This window comes from Anolis sagrei, chromosome 4 (genome assembly GCF_037176765.1).
Source record: "Anolis sagrei isolate rAnoSag1 chromosome 4, rAnoSag1.mat, whole genome shotgun sequence".
Taxonomy (NCBI): domain Eukaryota; kingdom Metazoa; phylum Chordata; class Lepidosauria; order Squamata; family Dactyloidae; genus Anolis; species Anolis sagrei.
The window spans coordinates 132,319,575-132,337,579 of NC_090024.1; the positions used below are offsets into that span (position 1 = coordinate 132,319,575).

General features: G+C 42.2%; 1 protein-coding gene across 4 annotated transcripts in view; it reads left to right on the top strand.

Moving 5' to 3' along the window:
- Positions 1 to 17,333: 17,333 nt before the first annotated feature.
- PDE4DIP (phosphodiesterase 4D interacting protein) overlaps positions 17,334 to 18,005 on the top strand; it is a 122,854-nt gene continuing 122,182 nt past the window's right edge. For 3 of the 4 annotated variants that reach the window (XM_067467689.1, XM_067467686.1, XM_067467690.1), the window contains exon 1: positions 17,334 to 17,648. In XM_067467689.1, coding sequence (XP_067323790.1) covers positions 17,461 to 17,648 — 188 coding nt within the window. In that variant the 5' untranslated portion in view covers positions 17,334 to 17,460. The remainder of the gene's footprint in view (positions 17,649 to 18,005) is intronic. The other variant, XM_067467685.1, reaches the window with a different exon arrangement.

Sequence of the window (18,005 nt, forward strand, 5' to 3'; positions counted from 1 at the left end):
ATATTGCCATGTTCTAGAGGCATTCTCTCCTGACGTTTCACCTGCATCTATGGCAAGCATCCTCAGAGGTAGTGAGGTCTGTTGGGCATATTGAGTATTCCTGACAAATTGGTCCAGATTCATCATTGTTTGAGTCCACAGTGCTCTCTGGATTCAGGTGAACTACAACTCCCAAACTCAAGGTCAGTGCCCACCAAACCCTTCCAGTATTTTCTGTTGCTCATGGGAGTTCTGTGTGCCCAGTTTGGTTCAATTCCATCTTTGGTGGAATTCAGAACGCTCTTTGATTGCAGGTTAACTATAAATCCCAGCAACTACAATTCCCAAATGACAAAATCAATCCCCTCCCAACCCCACCAGTATTCAAATTGGGGCGTATCCAAATTTGGTCCAGTGAATGAAAATACATCTTGCATATCAGATATTTACATTACGATTCATAACAGTAGCAAAGTTGCAGTTATGAAGTAGCAACGAAAATAATTTTATCATTGGGGGTCAGCACTACATCAGGAAGTGTATTAAGGGGTCGCAGCATTAGGAAGGTTGAGAAACAGTACTCTAGTGTGATGAGACTGATGGTCTGGGACTGTGAAGAGGAAAGGGCCATAGAAACAGCCTTGCAGATACTGCTGGCAGCCCCTGGGTTGCCCTTTGCTCTCTCCTACTCAAGAAGAACTGTTTAATCTTCCTGATCATTTATAATAGTCTGGTTCTCCGTTCAAAAAGGCTGACTTGGCAATATAAACCTGGCTATGGATTTTGAAGAGGCTCCAACAAAAAGAAAAAGAAAAAGAAGGTGTGTCAAGCAAACCTTTGTTGGGATCGCCTTCCATCTGGAAATGTATGTCCTCACTGCAAAAGATTATGCGGATCAGAAATAGGTCTACAGTCACACATCAAGACCCTACACTTGGAAGACAATCCTACTTGACCACATGTGGTCGCCTATGATGTTGATGCCACCTTCTATAGATACCTGCCAAAACATTATTATGGCTGCAACTTGTAAATTATGTAATGCAAGTAAAATCAATACCAAGTTTCTCCTGCATTTTTGTCCACTTTGATAAGATAGATTGAACAAAATTGTTTGTGCTCTTGTTGTGTTTGGAAAAGATACGTTTATGACATTTATGGATGAAGAGATTGTATATTTGGGCCAAATTGTAAGAGAGCCATTCATATAGGTTTAACGTACACATGTCTTCATGTTGTCATCCTATCTTTCCCTTCGCATCAGGAGAGCCACTATTTTAAGACAATTTCTCTCACTTAGCTTGATTTTCTGTCAAGGAGAAATTACACAGATGCTTCCAGATTCGGTTTCTTACCACTTCTCAAAGACAACACCACATAAAGCCCATCATAGTAGTTAAATATGTAATAAGGCCATGTATTGTCATGGCCAAATCTGGCACCTCAAAGAACAGGCAGGGTAGTCTTGTGAGGCTGTTGTAACAAAATCCATCATGCAAGTCTGTCCATATGGCTGGTACTGGCTGCTTGTCTTGGTCTCACTACTCTGCCCCCAAATGAGGAGAAGGTTGAGTTACACACACTTTGCACTGTGCACATGGGCAAGTGGTCATTGTCACAAAAACTTGCAAAATTCCCATGGGTAGAGTTACAAGGGTTCTCCCGCTCCTTCCTTCCCTTGCAAACCTCCTATATGCAAGCATCCTTGCAAAATGATTAATCAGACATCAGACTCTGACCCTTTTGCTTAACAGACCTTTCACAAGGCTACAATAGCTGAATTTTGCAAAAAATCCCTGTTGTAAGAAGCAAACCAACATGGATAGTGGATAGTTGTGGATATAATCTCAAAATCTACCTGTAGTGACTGGCATTTTTAAAACTCTAGAGCAGGGGTCCTCAAACTTTTTAAACAGAGGGCCAGGTCACAGTCCCTCAAACCGTTGGAGTGCCGTATTATAGTTTGAAAAAAAAACATGAATGAATAGTATTGTTGAAGGCTTTCATGGCCGGAATCACTGGGTTGTAGGTTTTTTCAGGGTATCTGGCCATATTCTAGAGGTATTCTCTCCTGACGTTTTGCCTGCATCTATGGCAAGCATCCTCAGAGGTAGTGAGGTCACAACCTCTGAGGATGCTTGCCGTAGATGCAGGCAAAACGTCAGTAGAGAATGCTTCTAGAACATGGCCAGATAGCCTGAAAAACCTACAACAACCCAGTGATTCCAGCCATGAAAGCCTTCGACAATACATAGATAAACTTTGATTATCCTCCCCTTCTCCCAAAACAGAAATGTGTGTCCTGTATTACTGTCAGGTTACCCTGACATCACTACCCCTGAGGATGCTTGCCGTAGATGCAGGTGAAACGTCAGAAGAGAACAAGGGTCCTCAAACTTTTTAAACAGAGGGCCAGGTCACAGCCCTTCAAACTGTTGGAGGGCCGGATTATAATTTGGAAAAAAAATGAATTCCTATGCACATTGCACATATCTTATTTGTAGTGGAAAAACACTTAAAAACAATACAATAATTAAAATGAGGAACAATTTTAACAAATATAATATTAGTATTTCAATGGGAAGTATGGACCTGCTTTTGGCTGATGAGATAGGATTGTTGTTGTTATGTGCTTTCAAGTTGTTTCAGACTTAGATTGACCCTGAGCGAGGGCCAGGTAAATGACCTTGGAGGGCCATATTCGGCCCCCGGGCCATAGTTTGAGGACCCCTGCTCTAGAACATGGCCATATAGCCTGAAAAAACCTACAACAACCCATGAATGAATTCCTATGCACACGGCACATATCTTATTTGTAGTGCAAAAACACTCAAAAACAATACAGTAATTAAAATGAAGAACAATTTTAACAAATGTAAACTTACTAGTATTTCAATGGGAAGTGTGGGCCTGGTTTTGGCTAATGAGATAGGATTGTTGTTGTTGTTGTGTGCTTTCAAGTCATTTCAGACTTAGGTTGACCCTGAGTGAGGACCGGGTAAATGACCTTGGAGGACCGTATCCAGCCCTTAGTTTGAGGACCTCTGCTCTAGTCTATAAAATAATAGTTTTCACCCATTGATGAGAAGCTGTTACAACTAACCAGGTTCTAGCTTTTGGGAGTTGAAATCCAAAATACCCAGAAGGCAGAAGGTTGAGAACCATGTTGGTAAAGTGCAATGTTCCTCTATATTAGATCTGGTTCCTCAGTGAATATTCCCACAATACCAAAAGTTGGTCTTTGTGCTGTTGTTGTTGGGTTTTTTGTTTGTTTGTTTTTTGGCTTTGGGTTTAATTGGAGGGGGAATTGCAGGGAATCAGGATACCTATATAAATCAAAAGTGTGTGTGCTTCACAGCCATCAACAAGTGCAACTGCAGAGAAGTTTTAGGGAACTAGCCATGGTAAAATTAACTGGATAACAGATTTCTCTTCTTCTTTTGCTACTGTTATCAATCATAATGTAACTACTATCTGATATGCAGGATGTATTTTCATTCACTGGACCAAATTTGCACAAATATCCAATATGCCCAAATTTGAATACTGGTGGGTTGGGGGGGGGGGTGATTTTGTAATTTGGGAGTTGTCGTTGCTGGGATTTATAGTTCACCTGTAATCAAAAAGCATTCTGAACTCTACCAATGATGGAATTGAGCCAAAGTTGGCACACAGAACTCCCATGACCAACAGAAAATACTGGAGAGGCTTGGTGGGCATTGACCTTGAGTGTTGGAGTTGTAGTTCGCCTACATTCAGAGAGTACTCTGGACTCAAACAATGATGGATCTTGACCAAACTTGGCACAAATACTCAATATGCCCAAATGTGAACACTGGTGGAATTTGGGGAAAATAGACCTTGACATTTGGGAGTTGCAGTTGCTGGGATTTATAGTTCACCTGCAATCAGAGAGCATTCTGAACCCCACCAATGATAGAATTGGGACAAAATTCCCACATAGAACCCCCATGACCAACAGAAAATACTGTGTTTTCTGATGGTCTTTAGTGACCCCTCTGACACTCCCTCGTAACCCCTCCAGAGGTCCAGACCCCCAGGTTGAGAACCACTGCTCTTGACCTCCCAACTATTACTGTACGTTTGTGTGTTTTTGCCTCTAACCTGCAAAAATGCTCAAAACATTGCACAGGAGCACTGAACACTGCAATATTGCAAGTCCTACATACTATGTTTCCAGTGTGGATGGGGGAAATGACATTAATGTGCTTATGTACCATCAAATATAGTGCATATATTTTGTGGTTTACTGCCACTTTCCAATTCCAAAATTTAATGTACCCTTTGAAGTAAAAAAGAAGGGGCTTGGGGGTCACACATAACCACTGGGCCACATATTGCCCATCCATATTTTATGGGTAGAACGGAGCCTCCATAACAATTACAGCAGTGATCATTGCCATTGGCGCAAGCTGCTGAAAGACAAGAGCAAGTTAATTTCTCACCAAATGATTCGAGATTAAACAATGTTCAGTTTCATCACCAACCCACCAAGTAATTATTAATCCTTCTTTTCCACTGCAAATCTCTTGTTATCTAGCTTGGCCCATTGGTAGTGGATTGGGGATGACACCTTTCATTCAGTAAATGTAGTCCTGATGTATTTTATCATGTGGTGTTAAACACGATATTAAACAAGAAAGAAAAATTGGACTCAGAATTGCAAGCTGTTACCCATATTTATTCAAGTCTAATAATTGAACCAAGTCAATTAGACTAGATGTGTGTGTGTGTCTATCTATTGCAAAACATAGCATAGTATAACCTCTTCAGCCAATAATGAAAGGACCAAGGCAGTGACATCTCTGGCCCATCCCCTATTTGGATATCAGCCAGCACACCAATGTCTTAAATCAAGAAATAGCTTTCTAAGATCTACAGAGATACTCACAGGAACATTTCAGCAAGCGAGAGTCCAAAAGTGGCAGGCTAAAACCTGGAACCTCAATCAGTGGCTGATACCGAATGATAGACTCCCTCCTTCCAAGACTGGGTGACTTGGAAGGCACTGAACAGACTGCGCTCTGGCACCACGAGGTGCAGAGCTAGCCTTAAGAAATGGGGCTACAAAGTGGGGTCCACAACATGCGAGTGTGGAGAAGAGCAAACCACAGACCACCTATTATAATGCAGTCTGAGCCCTGCTACATGCACCATGGAGGACCTTCTTATAGCAACACCAGAGGCAGTCTAAGTGGCCAGCTACTGGTCATTTAGTATAATGCCAAGTTGTTAACTTTGTTTGTGTTTTTAAATACATTACAACTATACCCTCAAATTGTTTCTGACATGATAAATATAAATATAACTCTTCAAGACCCCAAAGTAGTTAAAAACTTGAACAACAAAAAATGCAAATGAAATTGGAAGGAATGTGATACCACTTCTGCTTCCACTATATTGACTCTAGGAGACGTGGGGTAGAAAATGAGTCCTTCCATGGCTACACTGGGCCTGCTGCACTGTACAGGTAAAACAACAAATACAGGCATGTAGCCGGGGGGGGGGGGGGGGCTTCAGGGGCTTCAGCCCTTCCCCCCCCCCCCCCCGAAATTCTCATGGTGGTTCGCGAAAAGGCCTTACTGGTGCATTATTTAAACTGTTATGTTTATTCATATCATGATCTGATCACCATACTCAATATATCTCATATGCATGGGGGTATTGGGGTAATGATACAAAAGGTTTGCTAGGGTAGACCCTCTTTCACTCAGACTTAGCCCCCCCCCCCCCCCCCGAATCAAAATCCTGGCTACGGGCCTGAACAGATGTGTAGTCCATTCACAAATTTCAGGGCAGAAGAAACACGTGCAGAATCTTTTAACATTAATGCATTCTGAAGAAATAAGCAAAAGCTTTCCTCTGAGCTCAAATTTGCCATAGGAATCTGCACAGAGGAAAAGGAACAGGATCCAAGTTTCATTTGAAAGCCATCTCCAAGGGTTGCACAAGGCAAACACTGAATCTGATATTTGATAAGAAAGGTGCATAGTCTGTCGGTCATTGCAGTTGGTTATCCCTGTATCTGATTGAGAAATCAAGGTCAATTTCAGAATCACCAGTCATAAGTTTATGGGTTTTTTTTAACTTTTGCAAAATAGAAACATTTTGCAAATCTCTTGATACTTCCTTCTGGTGTAGTGACAATTTAATAATGTACATTCCTGATCCTCCACACTCAGCACTTAATCTTTCAGCCATTATACTGTTTTTAAAATGTATTTTGTGATTGTAATTTTTTTCTGATGTTGCTATTGACTTTAATTTGTTTCCTTTTATTATATTGTGTGTGTTTTAATCTGTATTTTTGGGCTTGTCCCCTTGTAAGCCATCCCAAGTCCCTTCTGGGAGATGGTGGCGGGGTATAAAAATAAAATAATAATAATAATAATAATAGTTATTATTATTATTATTATTATTATTATTATCTCTGCTACTTCTTGGACATCATAAAGTTCAACAAGTATGCTTTTGTTATTATTTGCAGATATTTTTTTCATGTCAGGAGCGACTTGAGAAACTGCAAATCGCTTCTGGTGTGAGAGAATTAGCTGTCTGCAAAGACGTTGCCCAAGGGATGTCCCGATGTTTTGATGTTTGATGTTTTGCCATCCTTGTGGGAGGCTTCTCTCATGTCCCCTCATGGGGAGCTGGAGCTGACAGAGGGAGCTCATCTGTGCTCTCTCTGGATTCCAACCTCTCGGTCTTCAGTCCTGCCGGCACAAAGGTTTAACCCATTGCACCACTGGGAACTCCATATTTGTAAATGGTGTGATTGTAGAATGTAGGGTGATATAGAGGAGTTCATACCATAGACTGAAACTGGAGTTTTACTACATAAAGAAAAAATAACTGGTATTATAAGCAATAAAAAGTTCAGGTTTGTCATTCATCAGAAAACTCTTTGGCGAGGACAACCTAAAGGGTAGCGGCATGTTCTTTTACTTGGAACATATAAGGTGGAAACTGCCAGTCAGCAAACATCTGCTCTTGCTACAGAGGAGTACAGCAACGTCATAGTCCAGAGAAAGTTCAAGGTAACAGCAAACAGGCAAGGGAACAGATTACAGAGCTCTATCTCAAGCAATCCTGCTTTAACATGACCTTATTTTTTACACTCATACATGCACACATGGAGAGACTTTTTAATGGTTTATGGATATTGTTTTCCGCTTTGGATTTGAGATAGGACTTTGGCATAGAACAAAAATAGTCATTGTCATTTTAAAAAAATCCCTGTGATAGTAAACTAATAATAATCCTTTTTGTTGGAATGAACCACAGATTATAGTGTAGAATGCTAACTTTTAACAACTGAATTCTTCCTTTGACACAAAAGTAAACTTTCCTCTCAGTTATTCCACATTGCTTTCTTTGTAAAAGAAGAGATATAAAGGTCCAGGTGCAACTTGAATTTCTGAATGAAAAAAACATTCTTCCTGCTGTACTAGAAAACCATAATGGTGTAAATCACTTGCAAGCCCAATATTGCCAGCCTCTTGGCAATTCAAAGCTAGCTATTAAGTTGTCAGAAAGTAGATTATCTTGCGTGAGTGTTTTTAATGGTTAACATTTAGTGAGCAGAGTTTGAATCCCACTGGGTGATTATGGACATGTCACATTCTCTTAACCTCAGAAAAAGATGAAGGCAAACTAATAGGTTCACTTTATGGTCACCATAAATTAGATATAACTTGAAGACACACAAAAACAATAACTTGCTTAGTTATAACATGTCTCCATAGGTCCAAATGTATATGTGGAGATAAAATACTGTATTTCATCACATAATAGTCGCACTCCCCCCCCCCATTTGGGGGGGGGGAAGAGGTGTGTGACTATTATGTGATGGTGACTATTACATGATAAAAAGCTCCCCTTTGAGGGGCTTTTTTCACTGTGTTATAGTCCCTTTGAGGGCACAGAGTATGGGTAGGTAATGCTTCACCCACCCATGTGGGTGAAGCAGGTGGGTGAGTTCACCTGCCCACCTCTCCCCTCCAAGCTAAGGCAAGCCTCTGTAGTTCAGGGTAGAGAGAGGACCAGGCAGGTGAACTCACCTGGCAGCCTGCTTCTCCCTTCCAAACTGCAAGGCTTGCCTTGGCTGGTAGTGAAGGGAACCATGTTGAAAAGAAGCTTAGTTCTGACTGGTAATTTCATAATAATTCTTTTAAAAATGAATAAATGATCATGTCTTGTGAATATTTTCCAGTAATTTACGTCAATTAGCTAGGAAATTAGTGTGAATACAGCCATAGTTGCTTACCTCAAACATGTTCCATGACAGACAAAGATTGTTTACCCTGAAATGGCCAAGATGCGAAACTAGTTAAAGGGTAGGGTGGTCAATAACGTGGATAGAAACGTATAGTGGCATAGGAATAATAGCATAGAAATAGAGCAATTAAACAGGATCAGTTCAGTTTAACTTAAAATGTAGCAATAAAATATAGGAATTTGGATTCAGGTCATGATTCATGTCATGATTCAGATCATCTGTCACAGGAGTCGTCAATCGAATGCACAATGAAGCATCCACGTCTTTAGTTCCTTACGGAATGTGGATTGGGAGGGTGCTAGCCTAATCTCCCTGGAAAGGGAGTTCCAGAAACGAGGGTGCACCACCGGGAATGCCCTTTCTTCATCCCCACCAGCCGTGCCTGAGACGGGAGTGAGAGAAGAGCATCTCCGGAAGATCTTAAGGACCGTGTGGGCTCATAGGGGAGGATGCAGTCACAAAGAAGCACTGTTTGACTATCAAGCAAAAAGTGGATGCTAGAAATCATATCATACGAAAGCTGACTGGCACAACCTGGGGATCACAACCAGATAGAGTGAAGACATCTGCCCTTGCACTTTGCTACTCTGCTGCTGAGTACACATGCCCAGTGTGGAATACATCCCACCACATTAAAACAGTGGGTGTATCTCTTAATGAGACATGCTCCATTATCACAGGATGTCTATGCCCTACACCACTGGAGAAATTACATTGTTTAGCCAGTATTGCTTTACCTGATATCCGTCAGAAAGTAGTAGCCTGTAATGAAAGGACCAAGGCATTAACATCTCCAGCCCATTGTCTATTTGAATATCAGCTAGCTTCCTAAGATCTACAGAGATACTCACAGGAACACCTCGGCAAGCGAAAGTCCAAAAGTGGCAGCTTAAACCCCGGAATCTCAATCAGTGGCCAGTATCAAATGAGAAACTCCCCCGGGGGGGGGGGGGCACACAAAAGGCTGGGCGACTTGGAAGGCACTGAACAGACTGGTCTGGTACCACGAGATGCAGAGCTAGCCTTAAGAAATGGGGTTTCAAAGTGGAGTTCACGACATGCGTGTGTGGCAAAGAGAAAAGTACAGACAACTTACTACAATGCAGTCTAAGCCTTGCCACATGCACAACGGAGGACATTCTTACAGTGACACCAGAGGCACTCCTAGTGGTCAGCTTCTGATCAAAGGACATTTAGTATAATGCCAACTTTTTAACTTTGCGGTTTTTCTACATATTATAACTGTATTTCCAATTTGCTTCTGACACGATAAATAAAATTTCAGCTCTGATGTTTATCAATGTGTTTGGTTGTTTGGTCTTAGAATTTAGTTTTACTCTGTAAAGACTATCAATAATAAAAAGCACATTCATTTTCTTGGCCTTTGGAATGATACCTCTAGTTGATAACTTTAACCTTTTAATCCCTGTAGTTTATGAATTACAGGGCAAGATGCAATCCAGGGTTCTTCAAATACACTCCACTCATGATTTCCGATTCTGAGAGCTATGTGACTGTCTGGCACCCTCTACTGGAGCTTCCTGCACCTTTGCTGGCATTGTGCTCATGCAAATACAGCCAAATAAACTAAAGTACTCAAGAAAAGTATCAATAGGGTCTGAGGTCTGTATGTTCCAAGGGCACAGAATGCTGATTGACTGAAGGCGGGCAGAGAGACTACAGAGCGACTACAGAAATTGGGCAAGGGAGCATACACAGAGTTTATAGGAAAAGGAGGAATCATGCAGGGTCTAAGGGGAAGTCACATCAGCCCACCAGAGTCCATAAAAGTTCATAAAGTTTGGCAAAGGTTTATAAAAGTTCCCATAAAAGTTCATAAGAACTCATAAGAGTTCATGGGGGGGGGGAGGGGTGGTGCATGAAAGTTCAGGGGAGCACTGAGTAGTCGGAGTCCATTCATAAAAACAGGAGGAGATATAGGGGACTATGGGATCAATTCAGCCTAGTGTCCTTGGCAAAACTATGAATTCCCTGATTTTGAACTATCTTTTACAGAGCCCTGGAAAAGGGGGGGGGGTCACCTCCAGTCACATTTCTACCAATGTAAATTGGTAGAAAGATAGGTAACGACAGTGTGACTAATCAAAATTTAATTGAGATAGCACTTGTAGTTCTGGAGCAGTGTTTCTCAACCTGGGGGTCGGGACCTCTGAGGGGGTCATGAGGGGGTGTCAAAGGGGTCGCCAAAGACCATCAGAAAACACAGTATTTTCTGTTGGTCATTGGGATTCTGTGTGGGAAGTTTGACCCAATTATATTGTTGGTCGAGTTCAGAAGGTTCTTTGATTGTAGGTGAACTATAAATCCCAAAAACTACAACTCCCAAATGTCAAGGTCTATTTTCCCCAGACTCCACCAGTGTTCACATTTGGGCATAATGAGTATTTGTGCCAAGTTTGGTCCAGATCCATCATTGCATGAATCCACAGCACTCCTCTGGATATAGGTGAACTACAACTCCCAAACTCAAGGTCAATGCCCACCAAACCCTTCCAGTGTTTTCTAATAGTCATGGGAGTTCTGTGTGCCAAGTTTGGTTTAAATCCATCGCTGGTGGAGTTTAGAATGCTCTTTGATTATAGGTGAACTATAAATCCCAGCAACTACAACTCCCAAATTACAAAATCAATCCTCCCCACAACCCCACTAGCATTCACATTTGGGCATATTGGGTATTTGTGCTCAATTTAGTCCAGTGAATGAAAATACATCCTGCATATCGGATATTTACATGACGATTTATAACAATAGTAAAATGACAGGCATCAAGTAGCCACAAAAACAACATTATGGTTGGGGGTCACCACAATATATGGAACTGCATTAAGGGGTCATGGCATTAGCAAGGTTGAGAACCACTGTTCTGGAGGGACTCTGATTTTTGTTTCTCATAGACTTGGCATGGGGATTTGGTTAACCAGTCAAAATTCACAAGTAAACCAGGTTTTGTTTTAACCTGAAACATTTTGGGGGTGGATTGAACCTCTAAACTGCCCCCTTGGCTATGGGCTTGCCTACATCCTGTAGAGCACTCCCAAATCCAAGACAGATCCATGAGATAAAGTTTATATCCTTCTATTGTTTGACCAGTTACTGATCTACCAGTGGGCCCAACCTCTTATCTCACAACTGCTACAATTGTTTACAAGTTTTACATGGAGGATTTTTCCAAAGGATTTTGAAACATTCAAATAAACACTATTTATCTGAGGATTACCGTTATCACCATGTTTGAGTTCTCTTAGAGAACTTTGAAATGTTAGTGAAGTTGGGCTAAACGTTGCCAAAAGCATGTAGGGAAAACATTATTGATATTTTATCTTTAATCAAGCTTTTCCCACTTCCCAATGTTTTGAAATAAAAAGATAATGGAAGACGTTACATATTTCTACTAGAAAATCTGCAGTTTCATGTCTCATTTAATCCATGGCCTCTTCTACACTGCGATATAATCCAGATTATTAAAAACAGGTAATCCACATCTGGTTTGAACCGGATTATATGAGTCTACACTGCCATATAATCCAGTTTAAAGCAGATAATCGAGATTGTACATGGCAGTGTAGAAAAGGTCTAGGAAATCCTTGTGCTTAACAACTAAAACATGCTTGGCCACCCTTTGTCAAAGAGGGGAATAATGTAGCTCTACAAATGTTATTGTACTGCAACTCCTATCATTCCTAGTAGCTCTGCTGCTAGAAGCAGCGCATATTTTTCTTGAGGTGCTCATGCTTTCCACCCTTATTATCTCAGGTTTTTGGGGTATCCCAAAAATAACCAGATTACAAGGAGCCTTGAATGCCATCCTGGAACAAAAGTAGGCTATACATTAAATAAAATAAATAAATAGCTCTCTTTTTCTAGAAAGGTAAGAAAAGCCATGCTATAGTATTATTATTATTATTATTATTAATAATAATAATAATAATAATAATAAATAAAACTTTATTTATACCCCGCTACCATCTCCCAAGGGACTTGGTGCGGCTTACATGAGGCCGAGCCCACAATACATCAATACAAGCAATAAAAATTACAATACAATTACTAATACGAAGCAATTAAAATAAATGTCATACACAAATAGCATAACATTGAACAGTGACAACAAAACACATTTAAAACTATGGCTGGGCCAAATGTAATTAAGTTAAAAAAATAATGCTGGGCATGAACAAGATAGAGGAGGTGGGGCGTTGGGGGGAACATACAAGCAGTCCTAAATCAGTAAAAAGTGCTTTTGGAGGACATAATGCTAAGGGTTCATTATTCTGGGAATGCACACTGGAACAACCATGTCTTCAAGCCCTTCCTAAAGACTGCCAGAGTTGGGGCATGCCTGGAAGTGAGTTCCAGAGTCGAGGGGCCACCACCGAGAAGGCCCTCTCTCTTGTCCCCACCAATCACGCTTGCGATGCAGGTGGGAGTGCAAGTAGATCTCCAGATGATCGAAGAGATCATGTGGGTTCATACACAGAAATGCGGTCACGTAGGTAGGCAGGTCTCAAACCATCCAGAGCTTTGTAAGTAAGAACCTGCACCTTGAATTGGGTCCAGAAAATGAATGGCAGCCAGTGGAGCTCCTTAAACAGGAGGGTTGACCGCTCCCTGTAAGGAGCGCCAGTTAACAATCTGGCTGCCACCCGTTGGACCAACTGAAATTTCTGAGCCGTTTTCAAGGGCAGCCCCACGTAGAGCGCATTACAGTAGTCCAATCTGGAGGTGCTATTCCAATGAGCTTCCAAGAACTTCCTTTTGATGTTCTTTTAGGCCCCTTCCACACAGCAGAATGAAATCTCACATTATTTGCTTTGAACTGGAATATATTTATTTATTTATTTACGGTATTTATAGCTCCCTTTTTTAGCCATACTGCGACTCAAGGTGGGTTACAGATTAGCACAATTCGATGTCAGGCATTCATAAAAGTGCAATTAAAAACAATCAACATTACAATATAAAACATAAATAAAAACTGTTAAAGCATATAATCATCGGTGTTGTCTTGGTAAAAACCTTCACATCGTCTGGCTGTTCCATGTTCATCATTCATAGTTCTGTGTTATCTATTCCGCTGCATTCTCAAAAGCTTGCTCAAAGAGCCAGGTCTTTACTTTTTTTGGAAAGCCAGGAGGGAGGAGGCCGATCTAATATCCCTGAGGAGGGAGTTCCGTACCCAGGGGGCCACCACTAAGAAGGCCCTGCCATTCGTTTCTGCCAATCGCACTTGTGTGGCAGGCGGAATCGAGAGCAGGGCCTCCCCAGACGATCTTAAGCTCCTAGATGGTTCGTAGGAGGAGATACATTCGGATGGGTAAGCTGGGCCAGAATTGTTTAGGGCTTTATGGGCTAAAGCCAGCACTTTGAATATATATGGCAGTGTGGGCTCAGATAACCCAATTCAAAGCAGATATTGTGAGATTTTCTGCCTTGATATTCTGGGTTTTATAGCTGGAAGGACCCAGAGTCCATTGTGATTCTTGCTCATTTTGAAGCTGTTCTTTTTTATGTACTATTTCGAGATTATCGACAAATGATTGTTGTATGCCACTTTGCATGCACTTCATATATAAAGATTTGGTATAAATTCAAACATCCTTGTTTGGATATGTGACAAGATCACAAGTACACAGATCAGAGAGGGACAATGTGCCAATTTGCATCGCCCAAAGGATGTCCTTTTGCCATTCTCTAGGTATTTCTCTGTTTTCCTCTTTAATCTCATTGGACTTCCCTTATCCTTGAACTGTTGCTATATTGAGGAATATATCTTCCATATGAAAGAAATTGCAGACCCAAGGAAAAAGGTATGAATCTGAAAACTGTGGCAAATTTTGATTAGAAGTCAGAAGCCAAGTCCTGGTGTCTTTCATGACAGTCCTTGCCACTAGGTGGCTGTCAAGAAGTAACTGAGAACAAGAAGGAGACTTTAAGGAGGCTGAAGATGCACCTTTAATAGGTTTTAACTGCCATGAATACTTTTTATGCAATCCTGGGATTTGTAATTTGGGGAAGCACGAGATTCTGGTAGAGAATTCTAAATACTGGTATTTGCTGGGGTTTGGTTCCAGGGCCTGCCATGGATCCTAAAAGCAATGGATGCTCAAGTCCCATATAATGCATAATCAAATGACATGTTGTTATATAAAATGGCAAAAGTAATGTGTTTTTGAGATGTGGGGTATTCTAAAGTCATGGAAGTTTAATCTGTGGGTCCAGAGTCCATGGACACAGAGAGCTGACCATATCTCAGTAAAGATTTTCCCCTGACATTAAGTCCAGTGTTGTCCAACTCTGAAGTGTTAGTGCTCATCTCCATTTCTAAGCTGAACAGCTGACATTGTCCATAGACACCGCCAAGCTCATGTGGCCAGCGTGACTGCATGGAGCGCTGTTACCTTCCCACCAGAGCAGTACCTATAGCTCTTCTCACATTTGCATGTTTGGGGCTTTATAGGTGAAAGCCAGCACTTTGAATTGTGCCTGGTAGCAAACTGGCAGCCAGTGGAGCTGGTGTAACTTGGGAGTTGTATGCTCCCTGTATGCCACCCCAGTTTCTCGTTGGACTATTTGAAGTTTCCGAGCAGTCTTCAAAGGCAACCCCACGTAGAGTGCATTGCAGTAGTCTATCCTGGATGTACCGAGAGCGTGGACCACCGTGGCAAAGTCTGACTTCCCATGGTACGGGCACAGCTGGCGCACAAGTTTTAATTGTGCAAATGCTCCCTTGGCCACCGGGGTTGCCTTTGAAGACTGCTCGGAAACTTCAAATAGTGCGAACGCTCCCTTGGCCACCGCTGCAACCTGGGATTCCAGGCTCAGTGATGAGCCCAGGAGGACCCCCAAGCTGCGAACCTGTGCCTTCAAGGGGAGTGTAACCCCATCCAGCACAGGTTGCGACCCTATACCCTGCTCTGAATAGCAATTGTGGGAATTGAAGTCCAAAACACCTGGAGGGACAAAGTTTGCCAATGTCTGGTCTATACTGTCATATAATCCAGTTTCAAATCTGATAATCTGGATTTTATCTGGCAGTGTAGAAGTGGACTAACTAAGAGATGCTTAGGTGGGGCATGGCCCAATATAAATAAACTAGCTGCCCCCTGCCACGCGTTGCTGTGGCCCAGTCTGTTGATCTGGAAAATAAAGTAATGAGAAAGTGTTAATTTCTAATATATGTATTTTCTTTATGCTTGTTGGGTAAACAGTATTTCTTGCTGTTTCTTTGTCAGTGTTGATGCGGAGAGTGTTTGGTTTGCCCACCCTTGAACATGCACCATATCATTGTCCTTCTTTAAGGGTCCCTTTCAAATCTATGATACTCTATCTGTGTGCGTGTGTGTGAATCATATCTATCTATCTATATCTATCTATGGCTGGATGGCTCTTTGTCAGGAGGACTTTGATTACGTTTTCTTGCCCTGATGAAGGGAGTTGGATTGGATGGCCTTAAGTATTTTCTGATGGTCATGGGGGTTCTGTGTGGTATGTTTGCCCCAATTCTGTTGTTCGTGGGGTTCAGATTGCTCTTTGATTGTAGGTGAACTGTGAATCCCAGTGACTACAACTCCCAAATGTCAAGGTCTATTTCCCCCAAACTCAATCTGTGTTCATATTTGGGCGAATTGAGTGCTTGTGCCAAGTTTGGTCCAGATCCATCATTGTTTGAGTCCACAGTGCTCTCTGGATGTAGGTAAACTACAGCTCCCAAACTCAAGGTCAATGTCCACCAAACCCTTACAATATTTTCTGTTGGTTGTGGGAGTTCTGTGTGCCAAGTTTGGTTCAATTCCATTGTTGATGGAGTTCAGAATGCTCTTTGATTGTAGGTGAACTATAAATCCAACAACTACAACTCCCAAATGACAAAATCATAATTTTTTTAATGATGGTCACTCCTTGTGTTGTGAGATATTTTGTTACCAAATTTGGTGTGATTTCGTTCATTGGTTCTTTTGTTTTTAACACACAGAGCATTTATATATATATATATATATATATATATATATATATACTAGCTGTCCCCTGCCACGCGTTGCTGTGGCCCAGTCTGGTGATCTGGAAAATAAAGTAATGGTTTCTTATCTATGTAATTTCTTTATGCTTGTGGGTAAACAGTATTTCTTGTTGTTTCTTTGTCAGTGTTGATATGGAGAGTGTCTGGTTTGCTTATTCTGGAACATGCAACATATAATTGTCCTTCTTTAAGGGTCCCTTTCAAATCTATGATACTCTATCTCTGTGTGTGAATCATATCTATCTATGGCTGGATGACTCTTTGTCAGGAGGACTTTGATTACGTTTTCTTGCCCTGATGAAGGGAGTTGGATTGGATGACCTTAAGTATTTTCTGATGGTCATGGGGGTTCTGTGTGGGAAGTTTGCCCCAATTCTGTCATTCGTGGGGTTCAGAATTCTCCCTGATTATAGGTGAACTAAAAATCCCAGTAACTACAAGTCCCAAATGTCAAGGTCTATTTCCCCCAAACTCCATCTGTATTTATATTTGGGCATATTGAGTATTTGTGCCAAGTTTGGTCCAGATCCATCATTGTTTGAGTCCACAGTGCTCTCCAGATGTAGGTGAACTACAACTCCCAAACTCAAGGTCAATGCCCACCAAACCCTTCTAGTGTTTTCTATTGGTCAGGGGAGTCCTGAGTGCCAAATTTGGTCCTATTCCATCACTGGTGGGGTTCAGAATGCTCTTTGATTATAGGTGAACTATAAATCCCAGCAACTACAACTCCCAAATGACAAAAGCAAATTTTTGAGTGAAGGACATACATTGGGTTGTTAGGTATCCTGTGTCCAAATTTGGTGTCAATTCATCCAGTGGTTTTTGAGTTATGTTAACCCCACAAACGAACATTACATTTTTATTTACATATAGATAGATAGATAGCTAGATAGCTAGATAGCTAGATAGCTAGATAGCTAGATAGATAGATAGATAGATAGAGATTGGGAACCACTAATACAGAGGCCTAGAATGCATTTGGGGCTGCATTCTGTGAGTGAGGCTGGCGGCCACCTCAGAGGTCACCCGGGCCTGTCTGGGGCGCCTCTCCTGCCTGGCGCTGGCCCCGCCCCTCCCGACCTCCCAAAGGCGCGGTGACGCCGCCAAGGATGCTGCTGGGCGGCGGCGGAGGAGAAGGAAGATGCAGGCGGCGAAGCGGAGGGAGACGGGGGCCCCCGGAGGACCATCGGCGCCCCCCGGAGAAGGCAAGCCTTCCCGGCGCATTGGGCGAGGGGCCCCCGGGCGCAGGCCCCCCGCACGGAGCGGTCCCCGAAGCAAGATCGCCCCTCCGGCCTCCCTTCCCAGCCCCGGACTCAGGAGCCTCAGGAGGTGAGAGGCTTGGGAGGGGAAGGAGAAGGGGGCGGGGGCCACCCTGGCCTGCTTGGGAAGGACTGACATCACCCTGCCTGAGACCATCGCCTTAGAATAACATCTCTATCCTCTGACTTGGATTCTGAGCCCATGCATTTCCCTCACTGTCATATTATCATCCAATTCCAGAATATAGCTTTACTGCATCCAACTGGATTATATCCATCGGATTCAATCTCAGGCCCCTTCCACACAGCTGAATGAAACCCCACATTATCTGCTTTGAATTGGGATATACGGTAGCATGGACTCAGCCCAGTTCAAAGCAGATATTGTGGGATTTTCTGCCTTGATATTCTAGGTTATATGGCCTAG